Genomic DNA, 19074 nt, shown 5'->3' with positions numbered 1-19074 from the left:
AGAAAGTATAAATGCGTGGCATTCCTCACTTATGACTCATTGTCTCCATTTGCAAATGTTTTTATGCTTTATATTTCTCTCCCTTTCTTGGCTTTGGCCGTCTTATTCCCCATTCCTCCACCTCCTGTGCGTCTGTCTCTGCACTTATTTTCATTCTGTTCTTCTTCTTTTCTTCTTTCTTTTAGTCCTCTGTCCAATCCCCATCCATCCACCCTGCTCCCCTCCTCGTCTTCTCTGCGGACAGATTGATTCCAGATGTTTGCTAAACTCTACCCTACTCTCTCCCTCCTCCTGCTCTTCTCGTAAACTCCTCCTCCTCCTCCACCTCCTACTTTCTTTCTTCTTTCCACTCTGTCCATAGAACCAACAGTGACTCTATAATTTGATGATTGGATATAATTTTTGGTTTAGATTTCTCTGACATTTCAGTTTTTCCCAGTTTGTGAAGGAAGTGCAGCGCCTTCACCCCTCACTTGGGCTGAAAATGGGAGTTCTGTGACTTGATTCTCAACATTTGAATCATCTGCAATTGCATTGTACAGCTAAATGATCACATTTCCTCAGCTGTTTTGGTGGCCCTACCACTGAGTAAATATATAGGACAAACGGCTCCACTTTTGGTGCACTGAAACAAAGCGCAGTTCTATTTTGGAAATGCAGTACAGTACTCCCCAACATGCATCTTTTTTAATGTAGAATAGGAAGAAACTTTCTCATTGCCGTTGACATTGCCCAGGCTTTGTAGACTTGAGATTTAACTCTGAACAACCTGCTTATACACGCCTTTCCATCTGTGCCTTGATTGACACCAGCAGCCTCTTTCAGTATTTTGCGGAGTATAAGCCGTCCGTTCCTGTAATTGTGGAGCACCAAGGAGGTGTTCCCCCTGAGGCGAGGCACGAGGGGAAATTGGTTCCAGATGAAACAGGAAGTGGAGGTGGGGATCAAAGAATTTGTTTAGACAGGGGAAGGGAGGGCTGACCCCAGTCTGGACACAAATACACACAGAGTCAGAGAAAAGAAAGTTTATTTCTCATTCTTGCCCATTCTTTGTGAGCCCTTTTTTTTTTATTTTTTTTTAACCCCATGCTCTCATTTCCCCTCGGCCCCCTCTAGTCTAGACACTCTTCATCCGCACATCATCACCACATCTGTTTTTGTGTAGCGACACATCTCCAAGTCCGAGTCTCTCAAGAGTTGAACCGCCTAAAAGCGGAGCTCTTCGGGATCGGCTTTGATAAACCTTTAAATCCGTGTGTTTAGGAAACCGGTGTGTGTCGCTCTGCTGTCGCCATGGCCCCTCCGTCTCAGACGCTTGCCCTGATTGGCCCGGATGAATGCTATCGGGAAGAGGCGGCTCGAGGTCAGGGCCGGAGGTTAAAACTCTGTTGACACTCTTCAGAAGCCAAATCGGCCTTCCTCGTTGCCAGCGGACGTACAAACCCCCTCAAGCTGTTTGCTGAATGGATGAGTACATTCATCAAAACATGGTGTCTGATCCTCGGTCCTGCCGATTAAATGTGACGAAAAACATCAGCAGTTCTATTGGAACAACACCGCGGCGTGTACATGCAGCGTGCACATCTTTCTTTCACCCCTCAGACCTTCTCTCCCCCTCCCTCCCTTCGCCGCAGCGATGAGACTCTCCTCGCGGAAGCAGGGCGCCGTCTCACTAAGCGATTATGTTTTCTCTGCGAGGCATGCCAGCAGGCTAGACTTTGCGGTGTCATCTCTCTTTTCTCTGCTGTCAAAATATCATCGTTTTGGTTAACTTTTCCCCCCTCCCTCCCATTGTTCCAGTCCCCCCTCCTGATCCCCCCTCTCTTTTGTCTTTTCTTTTGCCTCCTCCTCACCCTCCTTAGCTGTGCAGCAAACAATGGCTGCCCGTCGCCGGGACAGATGACGGGGGAGCAAATAATAGTTGGAGAGAAAAGAGAGGAGACAAAAATAATCTAATTAAAAGTAATTATGGAGCAATTAACCACAACACTGGTTTCTGGGGCAGGGTCGGTGAGGGTTGGGGTGGGGGCCTCTCACCCTCTGCTGGTGGATTCTGATTGGTTCGTATGGCTGGAGATGAAAGCTCAGCCGCTGTGTGGTTCACCAGTCACGGCCTCCGCAGACTGCGGTTAACTTTTAACTTTAACACCTCTGTCTTTTCCCTACAGCCAAGTGTCTTCTGTCCTCATTTGAACTTTTTATTTTTATTTTTTTGTGTCGAGCATTGAAAAAAGACTAGCACTGTAGCAATGTTTGGAGATTGTTTTAAGGTTTTTAAAATAGTTTGAATAGTCATGAGTTGTGCTTTTAGATTATAGAGACAGGTGATAATAATACATCTATCTATCTATCTATCTATATCTATGTTCTTTGAAAGCAAGCTCGGTGGAGATTTTTGTCTAAGAGTGCATCTCACCTGAAATATAAAAGTTTTGGTCTTGTTATGCTGCATTCACTCATTTTTCAAAAGCCGAGACCCTTACACTGCTCTCTTCCCTCCTGTTGTCTCTTTCAGAACAATGAGCCTTTAAACCCTGGTTTCCATGGGTACCCACCCCACAGTCAGGTAAGAGATTAGTGACTGCTTGCAAAACCTCTGTAACAATAAATCAAAAAATAATGTATCACACGATTCCTCGAGTCACCTGAGATATTTTCAGCCACTTAGCCGACTTTGAACAACCATAAATCAGATGCTCATTGAGGTTGTTTTTTTTTCTCTCTCTCTCAAGGGATGTAGAAGAAGATATCCAGTGTTGTGTCAGAAAATTGAATCAGCAAAAGGATAGTTCATAGTTCAGTCTTGCTAGTTCATCTAGTACTCTAGTTCCCCTAAAATGTGGAACAAAAGTGTGACATTTGTGCATACAATATCTCGTGCAAGCATTTAGAAACCAACTCTTAATTCTGTTGTGGCGTCGTCCATCTAGTCCTGCAGCATGCGCTGTTGCTCGGACATCATTATTATCACATTATCGATATTTCTCCTCTGCTACAGCCAATGGTAGCATATAAATGATGGCTGTTAGAAGAATTGATGAAAGGAGAACTGGTAGCGATTTGAGCTTCTCTTTCAAAGGCTTGACCCTCCAGAAAGAGAAATTCCTCTACCACCTTTTTAACTAAGCTCTGCACACTCTTTTCGCAGCACTTTTTCACAATATACTCCCTCACTTTCTTTTTTTTGTTAAATACTTCACTCTGTCGCTCTGTCTCTTTCTCATTCTAAGTGCCTCTGCATATTGCTCTCAGTAATGAGTGCCTTATGTGTGCAGCGTAGCGGCAGGGTAGCTGCCGATTTTCTTATCTATCTCCAAGCAGCGGAGCACATTGGGCGGCTCAAAGCAGCTCAGTGCTCGCGTGTGGACGTGCGCGCATGCACGCGCAAAACCCCATTGAGAGTGTTTATGAGAAAGGCCTCTGTATCTGAGAGCTTGTGTGTGTGTGTGTGTGCGCATCTGTAGTTGGTGTTTGGGATATGCAGCTCTCTGGCAGTGCCACAGGAGGGGAGTGTTGGTCTGTGTGCGTGTACACCCCAGCCTCCCTTTCCCAAATCACAACATGGGAGATCCTCACAGGGCTCATCCCCCCATCATGCGTCCTTTTTTTTTCTTCTCTTCTCTCCTGACTCTCTCCCAATTCTTGGTATCTCCTTTCTTGGGAATACAGCTCTCTGAGAATGCGAGAGAGAGACTTTTTTTTTTTTAAAGAGGACAGCACCGTAAGAATTTGGCTTTCAGGCCCCCTCGTTAGTTGACTAATTGGTCGTTTTGGTCTTAGTTGACTAAGATTTCTTCAGTCGATTAAGCATTTCTTGAGCTTTTTCATGCTGATTGATTTATTTCCAAGAAACGTATGAGCACAGCTCTGGTAAACACAAGATTTAAAGTTGTTTTTGCATGCTAAATGGACTGCATTTTCATTGCGCTTTTCTAGTCTTAATGGCCACTCGAAGCGCACAGATCTCTATTCGATCAACCAATTAACTAGTCGACAAAATCATATGAGTGTTGGTCGACGAAGAATTTCTTTAGTCGAGGACAGCCCTAGTATTTTGTTCTGGTGTTGATCTGACAGCAAAAAAAAAAGATTGTGAGAGATTACAGGCGAAAAAAGCAACGAGAGGATGAGTCAGAGAAGTGGAGCAGAGGGGAAAACAGAAATGGAAGCAAGTTATTTAAGATGGCTTGCCTGCAGGGCACAGAATCATACAATAGTCCATTGCATAGTCTGATCAGACTTGTGGTGCAGTCCTCCCGTGCCTGCCCAGGTTCACGTGTAAGACAAACACCTGGGCAGAGAACACTTGTGATCCGCAGTACGTCTGAACTCCCCTTGTCATCTGTTAAATTCAAAGCCACTGCACACGCTGCTGCATTTGTTTAATAAATGATTTAAAAGTCGTCCCAGCTAATGTATTCTGCCCTTGAGCGCACACATCGGGAGGCTCCTGCTCACTAGCGGCTGGTTATCATGCAAATGGCGCTAGCCTAGCTTAGCACTGGATGGGCTTGTTCATTGCTGCAGTACATCTTGGTAATGCTCCTGTCCAGTTTTATGTATGCATGTTTGAACTGCCTGTAGTACTGCTTGTGTCAATATGAGTGTGTTAAGTGGTGGCGTGTGTCTCTGTGTCTCGATGGTGCCATAGCCATTGTGACCCATGGGCTCATACATGTCAGCCTCCTGCTGTTTAGGTCAAAGAAATGATTAGGGTTAACCACAAACAAGTCATAGAGGCTACACACCTTAGCATTTATTTTAGCAACACTGTATTAAAATGTAATTGCAGGTCACAACCTTCACCTCACTCTTCTCCTGAAACTGAAATAGAAAAAGTTAAGACTGAGGAGCTATCGATTATCTGTGAAAGGCTGTGTTTGAAGGAGTAAGCCTTTGTTTAAATTAGCTGACGAGTGTGTGGTGTTTGAGTCCATGTGTGTCTCTGTGCCAGCCAAAAGTGCAGCAGCATGAAAGTGATCACAGCACATCTTTGTGTACATTATGTGCATGTGTTTGTGTGTGATTGGCTGCGTGTGTTTATCACAGTGTTCGGTCTGTGCGCCACTAATCCTCAGATCATCCCCTATTCATCCTCTCATCCTCCTCACTTACAGCCCTAATCCTGTCATCATCCCTCTTTTTTTTTTTTTTTTTTTTTTACCCTGCCCTTTATCCATTTATCCCTCTATCCGTTATCTCTCGCTCGCATCCACTGCCCCTCTGTCCCTGCATCCCCCACTCCAGCCCAGCTCCCTTCTTTTGCCCCTGCCCCCCCACCCCACCCCAACCCCCTCTAATCACTTATCTTACCCTCCCTCCATCCCTCTGGACCCAGTTATAGCCAGCCTCAGCAGATGTCTGAAAGCTTGGCATCATGGTTTTTTTTCCCGCAGAGTTCAGTCCCTCCCATATGAAAAATGCGGTGCAAGGAACTGCACTCTCATCTCTGCAAATTAAGCCTCCTAACAATACAGTGGTGGGAAGTGAGGGAACTGAGCCCGAGCCAGAAGGAAAAAAAGGCGCAATGCAGCGAAATACAGATTCATGTGCAGGTTGAGGTTTAGATACTGGAATTGGGGCTGGCGCTCCCTCGGTTTTGTGAGACTTCCATCTGTGTGTGATGAAGGCAGCTGCAGCAGCAGAGAGTTGGTGATCTAGGAGCCTACCCACACAGCTAGCTACCTAGCTGTCTACCGACTGGCCTACCTACCGCTGCTTTTTTGGAGCTGACAGGCTGCCACGCAATAAATAAATCATCAAAAAAAAGCTGCAATGCAGTGGGGGTCGCATTCTTGTTCTGCACTCTCAGGCAGCCAGTGCGTGGATAGAAGACAAGCATCTCCTTCCTTCCTTTTCCCTCTCAAGGGGTTTTAGGAGACAGCAACAACAGCTTTCTGACTCCATCCAGAAACAGGGTTAGATGGCTACATGGAAGGATGGATGCTTTGATGGATAGGAGGGACTGAGGCAGAGAGAGGGAGGGAAAGTTTTAAAAGAGGGGCGGGAACAAGAGGAAGCAGGGGACGTGTAACGCGAGCGTGTGAATGACAGACGCAGAGCAAAGAGAAGAGAAGAGACTCAGGCTGTCAGGAGGAGAGAGACAGACAGGCCCGAGGGGGATCAGAGCAGCAGGGCCGCCGAGACGGTGAAAAGAGAGGCAGAGAGTGACAGGCAGACACGGCTTGCCTGCTGGAGAAGTGGAAGAAGGGACACCGGCAAAGGGAAGGAGGAGGAAGAGGCAGTGAACGAGGGAGAATTTAAATGTGTGAGACAGACGTGGACTGAAGCCATCGTCAGCTCATGGTCTTAGAGCACAGGCAGGGGAGAGGAGGAACAGGAGGAGGAATAGACTCACACAGGGAAGGGGAGAGAAGGAACGGGAAAGTGGAGAGCTGGTCAACAGTTGTTCCCCTAGATCAGACGATGATGGGGCTGTACTACCAAGCAATGCTACCGGTAAGTCCGCTTCTTACGCAGAGCTTCTTTCTATAAACAACTTTGTGCACACGTTGAGAACTGCAAGACCAGAACTAGGTGAACAAGAGCTGGTTAATGATTTAGTTTCATTAGTTTGGCTTGGCTCGATGAAGCAGTAATTGGTGCTGTTTATGGTATGGCCTGTTTTTGCTTTGCTGGGTCTTGGCCCAGGTGAGGCCTTTGTCAGATAGTTGGCAGGGCATCAGGGTAACAGCTTGTCCCTGCAGCTCTGCTCCTTTCACTTTTTAACCCTTTGCGCTCCAGGAACTTGAATTATTTCCTTGGAAGAACCACTAGTACGACTCTGTAGCTCTGCAACATTTTGACTTTGTGACACTGGAGCGGAGACAATATGCAGAGAGGCATCAGTTGCGCTGCATGCTGCTGAATGACAACAATTGTATGACTATATTAAAATATTTACTCTACACCGCAGCACATGTTTATACAGTTGATAGTGTGCTAGGCTGCGCTTAGCATATGGTGGGCGTGTCTGTGCTACTTTAGAGACAGCCTGAGGATGAGAGCTGTTTTCTGGCTCTGTCTTAGCATGTCCCGCTCTCTGTTCTTGGGTTCCTTTGGGCCTAAAGGGTGGGTGGGTGGGTGGGTGGGTGTTGGGATTTGGGGAGATTGCAGGGAGGTACGTGCGGACACGACGTAGCAACCGCTGCTCGGCAGCCAATGCATTGACACGCAGTCGGCATTGCATGCTCGCCATGCTGACTGCACACAGTGTCACGTGTGCGTGTGTCATGTGCACAGAGGGTGCAGGCTGAGATTTTGTCAAGCGAGTCACTGTGTCATCCAAGCTGTCCATGCAGTTTAAACTTCATCTGTCTCTGGATTGAGGGAGACAGGTGCCAAGGCATAGTTGTTTCTGCGCGTGCACACACACACACACACACACACACACACACACACACACACACCAGTTGTTGCCAGGAGTACTTTACTACCCCCCTCTTTTACGGCACAACAGACTCAGACACATGTAGCTGTTGCTGTGCATTTGTTATCAATAATAGAAACTTTACTATTATTGATAATGAATGGTTTGGTTCCAGACACACATACCCACTACCTGCATTTGACCTGTTCACTTTAACGTCATCAGCGTTGACACATGACTTCCAGCCACATTCCAGCTAAATCTTACAATCTTACAAAAGAAATAGCCGATACTAGTAATTACTGCAGTGTTTATACTTAAGATTCAAAGAATAGACCGTGTTGTAACTCAGTAGAATATTATTTGTTACAACAACCCACACCTCTACTTCAACATGGGGAAGTAGAGGTGTAGGTTGTTGTTATTCTCTTTTTACTCTCCCTCTTTCCCCCTCCCCTGTTTTCCTCCCCCTGCAGGCTAGTGCAGCTGTTAGCACATGTGTAAACACATTTTTCCTCTTCAAAGAGAATGACACCAAATGGAGGATGGCGGTAGTAACTAGAAGGGTGTTCCACTTTAAAACGCACTGGAAAGGTGACACGCCACGAGTCCCACTGTCCTCCTTAAACTTTAAACCTTTATGGTACACTTCGGTGACACGTCTAAGTACTGTTAGTTCACAATGTGGATAAAATATTGTGTGCCTTCCAGGGCAACTCGCCTTAGCATGCCTTGGAAAGTGGGGCTGGTTGTTATCAAATTAATTCGATTAGGCTAATTACATGTTTTTTTTGCAAGATGTGTATGTACATCATGAACATCGAGTTATTACAATATGCACAAAAAAGGTTATTTCAGTCCAAATGAATGTAGTTGTCAGCTAGCTACATTAGCTGTCTTGAGTCGCGACAGCCATAAACTGTGCACACCTGCTGCAGTTTACGGGGCTGTCGCAGTTTGAATACGTGTAACAACGATTGAGATGTTCCAGACAGGACGTGGTCTTGGGACTGCGTGGACCCTCTCGCAGTGGGTGTGGGTCAGAGGGTGGACATGGCTCTAGATTCGAACGAGCTTGCTGTTGTGCCAATTCTGAAAACTTGCCTGTTTGTGTCCGTTCAGCATCCTCACTGCAGCAGGATGGCATACGTTACAAATGTTGAGCCTGTCTCTTTTTTTCTTTTTTTTTTTTTTTTTTTTTTTTTTTTTTTTTACAGTTCAACAAAAACAAGTGTCAGTGTGTTACTGGCTGTCTGACAACATTTTTCCCTCCGTATCCCCCACGCCTCTCTCTGTCTGATGTCCAGAGGTGTTGCGTCATCCCTATAATATATCCCCCACCTGCTCAGTGCTGAGCAGATGAGGAAGGGTGTCAAGCTAAGCCTCTGTTACACTGAGTAGTTTGCAAGGCAGGGGGTGGCATCTGAGTATTTAGGTTGAATAACTTTTACTCCTCCCATATTATCGCCTGAAGACTGCTTGGTTAGCCAGCGTACAACAACAGGCCTGCAAGGAATTTGCATGGGATCCACACCCAAGTCTGTTACCCTCCGGGTTCTGTGCATGAGTCTGTTTGTGAGAGTGTAGCTGCATGCAAATGGAGGCAAAGTGGACAGAGTTGGACAGCTGCACTCTCAAACAAATTGACAGGTACCTGTGTGTTTTTGCTACACAACTACACTCAGTTTAACCAACGGTATGTTTACCTTCATTCATTATAATTATCATGTGGGATTATGGGTGTTTCTGCAACTCTCACATTAGAAAGTGACAGAAAGTGACTTCCCATCTCACAGAAACACAGTTTCACCTGTAAGAGCAGGTTAAGAACTCCATCAAAGTGCAGAGTCCTCTGTATTGGTGGGCTAATGCACCGTGTGACACTACTCCACCTCAGGGTTAACCGTTCTCCCTCTGCCCAAACAGCCATAATGATATTGTCCAACACTAATGCTGCTCTAACTGCGACCGCCCAAGGCTGAACGCAGTGGGTCGAGGTGTGAAAACACTCCGCGTGTTACCTCACACCAAAGCACACATACGCACAGAAAGGCACATTACAAGCGATGCGATGCACAGACGTGGTGCAGTAGAGCCCTAAATGGATGCAGCATTTTTTTTTTTTTTTAGATATCTACTCCTGCATGACAAGCAGCACTGTAACTCTGCACGCACTGTACCCGAGCATACACTGCAGCAGTAAGTTAGTGCTGTTTGGTGAACTTCCTCTGCAGAAGTCGTGACAGCAGAGTTCAAATTCCCCATCTTCTTGCTGCATCTACTCAGAATTGGCAATGCAGGATTTTATTTAACAATTCTTCTTGAGGAACTGGCAGTGCAGCAAGCATATGAAAATATTTAAATTCTGTCTTTGCTGTCTTTAGTACCGTATTGGTTTATTTTTTGGTGTTTTTAGGGTGAAAAGCTCATCCTTATGTATCTATAAATTGGTCTGGATGAAACGTCTGGGAAGTGTAAATGCCAGTCTGGGTGATTTGGAAGATAGCGAGCCCAGTAGTGCGACAGGGTCAGTCGTACCCCTGACACATGACCCATCATGCCTCTGGGCGTGGTCAGGCTGAGAACTAGAGGGAGGTTAAGTGTGTTGGACTGAGTTTCAGCATGTTTTAGCTGAGGGTTGTCCACATCCAGTCGGGAATATTTGCCTGCAGTATGGGTTCTCTAACAGCTCCAGCTCAAGTTCCTCTGCTCTGGTACTCAGCCTAACCAACATATATTAGTAACTGACTGAATTTAGCTTATTAAAGAAGGAAACCATATTCTGAGTTGGTCCATTTATAATTCTATTTTTGTTAGTTGTGTTTTAAAAAAAAAAAAAATAATAATAATGTTTAGCCTGTTTCAGTTATCATCAATAACTATTATTTTAAGTATTGATTTATCTGCCTATTTGGCCTTTTTAAAATGTCAAAAAATAGTGAAAAATGCCAGATATAATTTCTCACAAAAGCCCAAGGGGACTTCTTTAAGTATCTTGTTTTGTTGGACCAACGGCCCGTAACCCAAAGATATTCAGTTTACCATCCCGCGTGACAAAGAAAAGCATCAAAGTCTCACATTTGAAAAGCTGGAACCAGCAAATATTTGGCATTTCTCTCAATCGACTAATCAATGGATCGACTAATCATGTGTCTTAGGACACGAATGCCGGTTTTTCCACTGCATAGTACGGCTCCACTCCACTCGCTCCTTTTTGGTTTCCCATTAGCAAAAGTTTTGGATTGTACCTGGTAACTAGTACTTTTTTCCGGTACAGCCTCGGTCAAGGTTCCAAGTGGGCTGAGCCGATGCTAATACACTTAAAGCCCTTAAAACGCTGCAGAGGACTGGTTGGACAGAGAGAATTGTCACTAGCACAAACCTTCGATTATTGAATAGCCAAACTACCGTCAATAGCAACTGCAATTTTTTTTTAATTAAGTCGACACTGGTTTTAAAAAAATGGCAGCCTTCAAAACTCTGGCGTACAACTGACGAATTGCGGATGTTCCTCTGTTTGGTTGCCGATGAAAGGATTCAGCGAGTGTCAGATTGAAGATGATGTCACAGCAGTTTAATGTGGCGCAGCTATGACAATGAAAGAATCCCGGCTACACTGAGGAATACTATCTGCAGTTAGTACTGAAAACCAAGAAAAGTGAGTTAAGTAGGGCAGTGGAAACGCGGCAAAAGTTGCCCAAAACATCTGGTATGGTTGAGTGTCTCCCCCACCCTTGTCCCAGCCCTGTTGTTCTTCTATTAGCATAGCATATTAGCAGTTGTCTGATAAAGTGAGAAATATGATGACAACCTTGCAAACGCTGCTGTTCTTTTGTTGTTCTGTTATTGCACAAGCAAGCCACGTTGCTAGTGAAAACACACCTATTTTAAGTCTATGATTTCATCACTGCATATGTTTTGGTCTTTTGTCATTTGTCAGAAGAGAAGAAATCTGAATTGTGCTTTGGAATTTTTATTTTTAGGTCCTTTTGCCCTGCCAAAGGCAAGTCAGAGTGTCGGAGAAAGGGCTGTCAGTGTGATTATGATAATGATGCAGATGGTGATGATGATATGAACTGTCAAAAACAGCCGAGCTGTATGTCACAGATCTCCGCTCAGCAACGGAGCTGCTGACACTGACGGACAGATTTTTGCCAGTAGTTTAAATTGGAATTAAAGCATTTAAGATCCCTTTTGTTACATTAGGACACTTAATCTTTTTGATTTAAGAGAGGGACATTTTAAGTTCATTGACTACAGCGTGTTGAGAGCTTCAACATAGAGTTCTCCGGTAGGTTATTTTTCTTGCCAAATAACGTTCCATGTGTCCTCAGGTTCTGAGTTACCGAACTATTGATGTGTCTCTAAGGAGCAGCCTTTCTGTAATCTGATTGGCCCACAGTCAGGAAGGAGAGACGGGATCTTCTGCGCCGAGGCAACCGTATAAGGAGATGGGCTGTGGCCTACGCTTTGATGGACATCACAGTGCAGCAGAAGCTTTGAGTGACTTCGGGCGGGTGTCGGGGGTTTTAAAAGGGGGAAAAATTATCTCCCTCTGGCTTTCATCAAGCGTGGCAGGCAAGAATGAAGAGGGAAGGGGAAAAAGAGGAGGGGGGGTAAACGCAGGCGCACTTAGTTATCCAACCACAGGAAAAGAAAAGAGACGGATTGCAGAGGGAGAAGAAGCTGCAAAGTATTTCTGTCTTCAGCCAGGCGGCTTTTACAGGCGCTAGATGGTTCCAATAGACAAATTGTTATGAATTTGCATGATTGATTAAGTTTTCAGTAGCACCTACCACTTGGCTTTTTCATTCGGTGTTTCTATTGGCTGGCGTTTGCGTCACTTGGTGGTGGTTAGAGGTTAAAGTCCGTAGACAGACAAAGACGCACGCTTGAAAGGTTTTACCGTGAAAAGGCCTCTCCCTCCCCCTCATCCGTCTCCGTGTATGTGGAAAAACATATGGTGTCTCAGGTAACACAACTTGTGTGCATGCGTGTGTGTGTGCATGCATGAGGTGAGAGTGAATCGACATGGATGAATAGGTCCTTCTCCAGATGGTCCTTTTCATTTGTAATATCAGATTGTCGAAAGCATTTCAGTCGATACTTGATCGTCTCTGTTTTCGGCCTAGCTCGTTTACAGACAATCCTGTATCTAAATTAGAAATTCATTTATATGAATTGTACTATATATTTATTGCTAAAAACTTTTGTAAATATTGTCCTTTTTTTATTGTACTATGGACCTTCTAATTGTGTCCTGAATAAAGTAATTATTATGTCACAATGTCAAGATTCGGTCTGGTAAGTTTGGACCAGATATAACCCTGATAGTGTCAATATTTCCCATAATCCCCTTCCCCCTAACGTTAAGCCCCCCCCCCCGTTTCTTTTTCCATTATTTCTTTTTCCTTTCTCCCCCTCTTCCCTTGACTATATGATGCTGCCATGTAGGGCAGTGCTGCTCCTTCGTCAGCGGGTCAGGAATGCCTGTGTGGACTTAAGGGGGTACTGTTCTTAACTCTTAATCCACTGACAGCTTCCATTTGTCTTCCGGTTTATTAGCTCATCAATTCATCCGAGTCATTTTCGTCTATCCTCGGTTAGCTAAAACACACCCTCATATGAAAATGGTCACAAGCACCGTGCAAGTGTCGAGCCTGGATGTTATTAGCCCTTTATTTTTTCACATGACTGATCATGTGGGAGCATTGTGTTGTGACATTTAGTCTGGTTGGTTAGGTTAGGTAGGCTCGGCAGCGCTTTGTTCAGCGAGGAGAAACAAAGTTGCTTTTATGAACCGTGAGCTGATTCTCTGGTGCACTGTAGTAGTCTCTGAAACGCACATGATGAGTGTTTATGATGTGGCATCTTTATTAATGAAATGCATCAGTCCACGGAGACTCGGTCACTGACCAGTCAATTTTATTTATATAGCCCAGTATCACAAATTTGCCTCAAGGGATCAGCTTTCCTTGTCCCTCTTAATCTTTGCAATTTAAAAACTAAGATGAGCACTCTTGTTCATACATAATGAGGTCTAATTCCCTGTTTATCTAATCATAAGGTTAAAAGTTCTTTTTCGGTTGTCACCCTTTTCTGTAGTTCTGTTACTCTCTCTTCTTTCCCTCTGCCTAGCATGCAGCTAGGATGTCCCTTTAGGACACACCCTTTAGTGGCTCAGTACAGCCTACTGCCTGTTTATGAGCCCACATGCCCTAACAAGTACACTTAGGCTTTGATATATATTAGCCCTTGTAGGCTAAGGCCTAACCAGTGAATTTGAATTATTCAGGGTTTTCCTTGGGTTTTAAGAGCGCTTAGGTGCCAATGAGACATACATTTATGTGCATATTAGTGATGTCATTGTGCAAATATTTGCATAAAGCTTAGTGGTTGTCAGTTGCAGCGAGGGAGAGATCGCTAAAAGCAAAACCTGGAGGGCTTGTCACTAAAATGAGAATAGCTGAACCACCTTAAAGGTCAGCCCACCTTAAGTTAATAAGCCTGTGCGGTTGTCGCCAGTTCTGTGGCTGTTAACCCCCTTTACTTTAACCAGCAGGTATCAAACAATACACGGCAATGTGCGTGCGTGCCGCTGTGTACGTGAACCATCATATGCAGAAGACAACGATTGCTACGCCCGTCCTGTACGTTGGCGTGTCCGTAAAAACTATGCACTCCACATAGTTTTTACGTTCATACACTTGGTGCACAAGAGCGCTTAGGCGCTGGCCCTAAGCCGTATGACGGCAGGGAAAACTCGTATAGTTGTCTTTAACGATAGCTTATCGTATCAGGTTTACGAAAGTTTCTCTTTTATCTCTAGGTGACCGAAACCGTTGCAGATGCGAAACACAATCGGCTTTCACACATTCTTCCCTAACATACGATCGGCCTCACCTCAGTAAAAAAAGTGGCAGATTTTTCCCTCCTGTTTTTGGATTGCGCAGCCCTCTCTGATGCCTCGTCTATCATTTGGGCTAAACCCCAGAAGCTGTCTGTCTTGCAGATGGGTCTTTTAGCCTCAGCTGGCTGTTTACAACCTATGCGGTAGACGCTGCAGAAGAACAGTGAGCAGTCAGGCCATAGGATTAGAGAACGGGAGAGGGAGAGGGCTCGTTTGCTTTGTGGCATCTTAGTTACTCTGTCTAATTAAAAAGGCTGCTTGGAGACGGAGTGTCTCTAGGCGTCACCCAACCCAGATCCAGTCCACAGCAGAGACCAGACCAGTGGTTGATGGTGTTGGATATTGTGTGCCATGCTGCCTGGCCTGATGTGAAAAGAGCAGTTTTGAGCCCAAACCCATTCGCGTTTTTGTTCTCGCCTTGTTTCTTCTACAGCTTACATATTAATTCTGTATCTCTCTGTCCGTCCACTGTCTCTCCCTTTCTTTTACTCTTTGCTGTTAAAAGGATTTTGTGAAACTCAGTCCAAGATGCCCTTGAGTGTGTGAAATGACTGAAGCAAGCAACATTGCAGAGTCACCACACATACAAGATGAAGTGTGTGTGAGTTAGAGCAGCAGCAGCTAAGCTATACAGAATCTGTAAATGATCCTGCTGCTGATACAGTTGTAACAGTGCAGAGAGAAAAAAAATCACCTGAGGCTAAAGTCCCAGTTTATACGCTGTTAATCTGAATTATAGATGGCCTCTAATAGAATTCCAAAAATACAGGAACAAGTATTTACACAATGCAGCAGTAGCTGTAAGCATGTCAGGGTTAACATGGCACAGTTAGTGTTTATCTCCCTGCGTGTCCGTCCATCCCATAAGCATCTTTGTATCTCAAACCGTGTATTGAATTTTCTAACTCTTAATAATAGATGTGTTTGCTGTAAATATTTCATGGTCGGCTGACTGAAAACTCATGCCTGTCAGAGATATGGAGGTAGAGGGAGGGGGAGAGGGTAGCAGGGAGGGAATGGGTGAGTGTCTGAGTGGTGAGGGAGAGGGAGTGTAATTTAATAGGCAGGATTTTAACCCCCACATTCTGCCCTCATCAGGACGCTTCAAGCACTGCTTACAGAGTACATATGTTAAGTTGTCTCCTTCTCTTCTTTCCTCTCCTCTCCTCCCTCCCCCACTCCCGCAGGGCTCTCAGGATTCGACAGGAGGACAGGAGGGATTGGTGGCCCCGCCCTTTTCACCATTCCCCCCTCCACCCCCTCCTCAAAACGGGCTAGCAGGGACCGAGTTTGTCCCAGGGGTCATGTTTGGTGCTGGGGGCCAAGGCCCAGCAGAGTTGGGGGCTGGTGCTAATGGAGCCACCACCAATACCACCAACAACAACGTAAGCACAGACCTGATAAAGCCTTAATGAGCAATAATTTAAGGATGTTAGATGTGTGCAATGTTGAGGCATTTTCCAGGTATTCAGCAAGTTGTAGTGGTGCTGTGTCAGTTTTTTTTTCTCATTCTTGATGTCTGGAAGTTGTTTTTTCTATTATTTTTATTCAATAAAATAACAGTTGTAGTGCTACACTGATAATGGTCATAAAGCCTGGCTTGAGACTGCCATTGGTAATGTCAGTCCACCACTTTCATTGATCCAAAAACATACTGGATGGATTGCCAAGGATGTTTTTTACCCACATTCGTGGTTCCCAGAGTAAGAATCCTAATGACTTTAGAGGATCTCCCTGACTTAACCAGCAGGTTAACGATTTTTTTTTTCAAATATCGCAACTGCTATAAAATTTCCATGACTTTTTTATTTATTTATTTTTTACAGAATGAATCATAATGACTTCATTGATTCCCCTGATTTTCCTCTTGTGCACATTTTAGTTTTTTAAGTGCCATGAAATGTGGTACAGTCAATCATGATGCCCTCAGGATGAATTGCAAAGACTTTGGTGATCCCTTCACTTTCCAAATAGTTCCAGCATCAGGTCAAAATGTCGTCCAATACTGTTTAAGCGCAAAACACTACAAAACGCTCCCATCAGCCTCAGCTGGACTTTGTGTTGAGTGCTAATTATAATTGTTTGCATGCTAACAACTTAAACTGAGTTGGTAAACATTATACCTGCTAAACCTAATCATGTTAGCATTGTCATTATGAGCATATTAGCATGGTTGCATTAGCATTTAGCTCAGAGCACCGCTGTACAGCCTCACAAGGCGGCAACTAACGATGATTATCATTTTCGATTATTTCTTGCATTTTCATTTCATTCCCAACTCAAAGATATTCAGTTTACTTTCACAGAGGAGAGAAGAAACTAGAAAATATTCACAATTAACAAGCTGGAATCAGACTTTTTTTTTTTCTCATACAAAATGACTCAAACCGATTAATCGATTATCAAAATAGTTGGCGGATAATAGCCTGCAACTAATTGATTTAATCTTTGCCGCTCTAGCTGTAATCATGGCTGGCACTATAATCTGATTTCAGATGCAGTTATCCTGTTAGCTTTCTGCATTGTGTACTCATTAACTCTGCACTGTTTACATTAGGGTTCTATTTAAAAGAAGGTGTAGCAGAGCTTTACTTTGCTAAAATAATGATCATAAGCCATTTGGTCACATTTACCTCTACTTCTCTCACCTTCCTTATCCCTTCTTTTCTCTCTCTCTCGCTCTCTTTTCCACAGGGAAAGACAGAGGAGGTGCCCCAGGGTGAGGCGGGCGTACAGTGCGGCACAGGAGGCTCAGGATCTGGAGGCTCTGTGGGAGACCCCTCCGAGGCCAAAGGGACCCCCAAACGCCTCCACGTCTCAAACATCCCCTTCCGCTTCCGGGACCCTGACCTCAGGCAGATGTTTGGGGTAAAAAGCTGGGAATGTTGTGGGCCTCATTTTTAACAGGATCAATAAATCAGTCTAGACACCCGGGTCCTCCACAGAGGGACCGGTTCACGATGGGTGGGGTTTCAGGGACTAGATAGTCAACAAAGGAAAGGCACTCATGGGTGTTGCCTTGGTGCTTGAGAGGGCAATAGGCTTCTTTGTGTTTCAGTTTGTTAGCATTAGTGACAAAGTGAGATTAAAAAAAAGGGGCCAGAGCAAGAGTTCGATGCAAAAGGATAGAAGGAAAAGAATTGAAATGTGGGAAGTTGTCTTTTGTGTAACAGTGACACCTAGTGCTCAGCAGTTGTAACTCACACGATATCAAAATCTTCTGACTTTGCAGTAATGCCGTCCCAAAAGACAAATATCTAAGGATCCTGAGGCAGTTCAGAAATGTCATTGACTGCTTTCTTTGCTTATATATGTTTGCTAATTTCTTCCCTCAAATTTATTTGCAGCAATATGGGAAGATTCTGGATGTAGAGATTATTTTCAATGAGAGGGGATCAAAGGTAAGTGCACAGATGACATTTGATTCTCTGAAACCAAACTACAGTTCTTCCTTACTGTTGACAGTTATTCCCTCTTTGCATGTTTTTGTGACACTTTGTGATGCGGTATCCGCACGCCACATGGGGGATCTTTGTTGTGAAACTCCAATTATCTCTGAAACAATGTCAGGAGTGCATCCCAAGGCCTTAGGATTTATATATTCTCCTCTCTCAATCACAATCCCTTTTGACCAACCTCTTTAACCTCTGCCGTGTACCACAGGGTTTTGGCTTTGTGACATTTGAGACCAGCGCAGACGCAGAGAAAGCCAGGGAAAAGCTCCACGGCACACTGGTGGAAGGTCGTAAGATTGAGGTAATTTCTCTCTCCTTTCTTTTCTTCTGTCTTCTCTCTGTACTCCTATTTCTGCTTGATCACTGACTGCTAGCTAGCTCCCATCCTCCCTTTAGTGATATGCTCTGATGCAGCCCACTGGTATCCCACTCCCTGGTCTCTCTGCAGTATGTTCATTTTTCAAATATCAAAAGACTTGTTTCCTACCTTTTTTTGGGGGGGTTTTGTTTTTGTGGTGGGAATGATTGGGGGCGGGGTGCAAGAACACTACATAAGGCATGCTGGGTACTTTTCCTCTGCAGCATTTTCTTTCATCATCAAGCTGTTGCCTCTTCACCTTTTTGTTTCCCCCCACTGATGCACAACTCGTAGCCACACTGATGTTACAACTTGTGCAACATTTGAATGGTGTGTTTGTGTAGTTGGCACCGGAGGGCACGAGAGGAACGCAGTGAAAGGATGATGTATGGCAGATTGCTGTCAGATGCTCTTATTTTCTTCCCTAGTGTAGAAATCCTTCTGTGTTCCCCTCTCCCGGTGCAGTACTAAGTGGTTGTGACAAGCTTATGGCTCCTGGTGCAACAGCAGCATGCTGGGAATCACGGCAACACTGACGCATGTTCACTTTATAGAAGTCTGGATTCTTACCAAAGATCTGTGCACTTGAGTTTTATATGTATGTCAAGTCTATGTGTGTTGAGGTTGTTTATTTTGATTGTTTTTTTTTTTAACTGAAGCATGTGCATTTTTGAAAGCAGTTTTTCTCCTTTACTTTAATCGGGGTGTCAATTAGCCTGTTGTCCATATTGGATCTTTGACCCACGTCGCTGAAAGCCAAGATTTCTGCATGGGCTGTGTGTGTGTGTGTGTGTGTGTGTGTGTGTGTGTGTGTGTGTGTGTGTGTGTGTGTGTGTGTGTGTGTGTGTGTGTGTGTGTGTGTGTGTGTGTGTGTGTGTGTGTGTGTGTGTGTGTGTGTGTGTGTGTGTGTGTGTGTGTGTGTGTGTGTGTGGAGGGGGGGTTCCTGCATGATGGATGAGGCTGGCTGGACCCTTTTTAGGTC

General features: G+C 44.7%; 1 protein-coding gene across 7 annotated transcripts in view; it reads left to right on the top strand.

Annotated features, from left to right (window-relative positions):
- The first annotated feature begins 2518 nt into the window (after positions 1-2518).
- The window catches only part of LOC114569076 (RNA binding protein fox-1 homolog 2), a 39812-nt gene continuing 23256 nt past the window's right edge, over positions 2519-19074 (top strand). For 6 of the 7 annotated variants that reach the window (XM_028598886.1, XM_028598887.1, XM_028598885.1 and 3 more), the window contains exons 1-5: positions 6077-6459; positions 15467-15664; positions 16974-17147; positions 17627-17680; positions 17943-18035. In XM_028598886.1, the coding sequence (XP_028454687.1) occupies positions 6304-6459; positions 15467-15664; positions 16974-17147; positions 17627-17680; positions 17943-18035 (675 nt within the window). In that variant the 5' untranslated portion in view covers positions 6077-6303. Of the gene's footprint in view, positions 2567-6076; positions 6460-15466; positions 15665-16973; positions 17148-17626; positions 17681-17942; positions 18036-19074 lie in introns of those variants that run through there. The other variant, XM_028598891.1, reaches the window with a different exon arrangement.

The sequence above is a fragment of the Perca flavescens genome, chromosome 15, assembly GCF_004354835.1.
Source record: "Perca flavescens isolate YP-PL-M2 chromosome 15, PFLA_1.0, whole genome shotgun sequence".
In the NCBI taxonomy this organism is placed as follows: domain Eukaryota; kingdom Metazoa; phylum Chordata; class Actinopteri; order Perciformes; family Percidae; genus Perca; species Perca flavescens.
The sequence above is the reverse complement of the archived record's forward strand: the minus strand, read 5'-3'. Positions and strand labels throughout refer to the sequence as shown.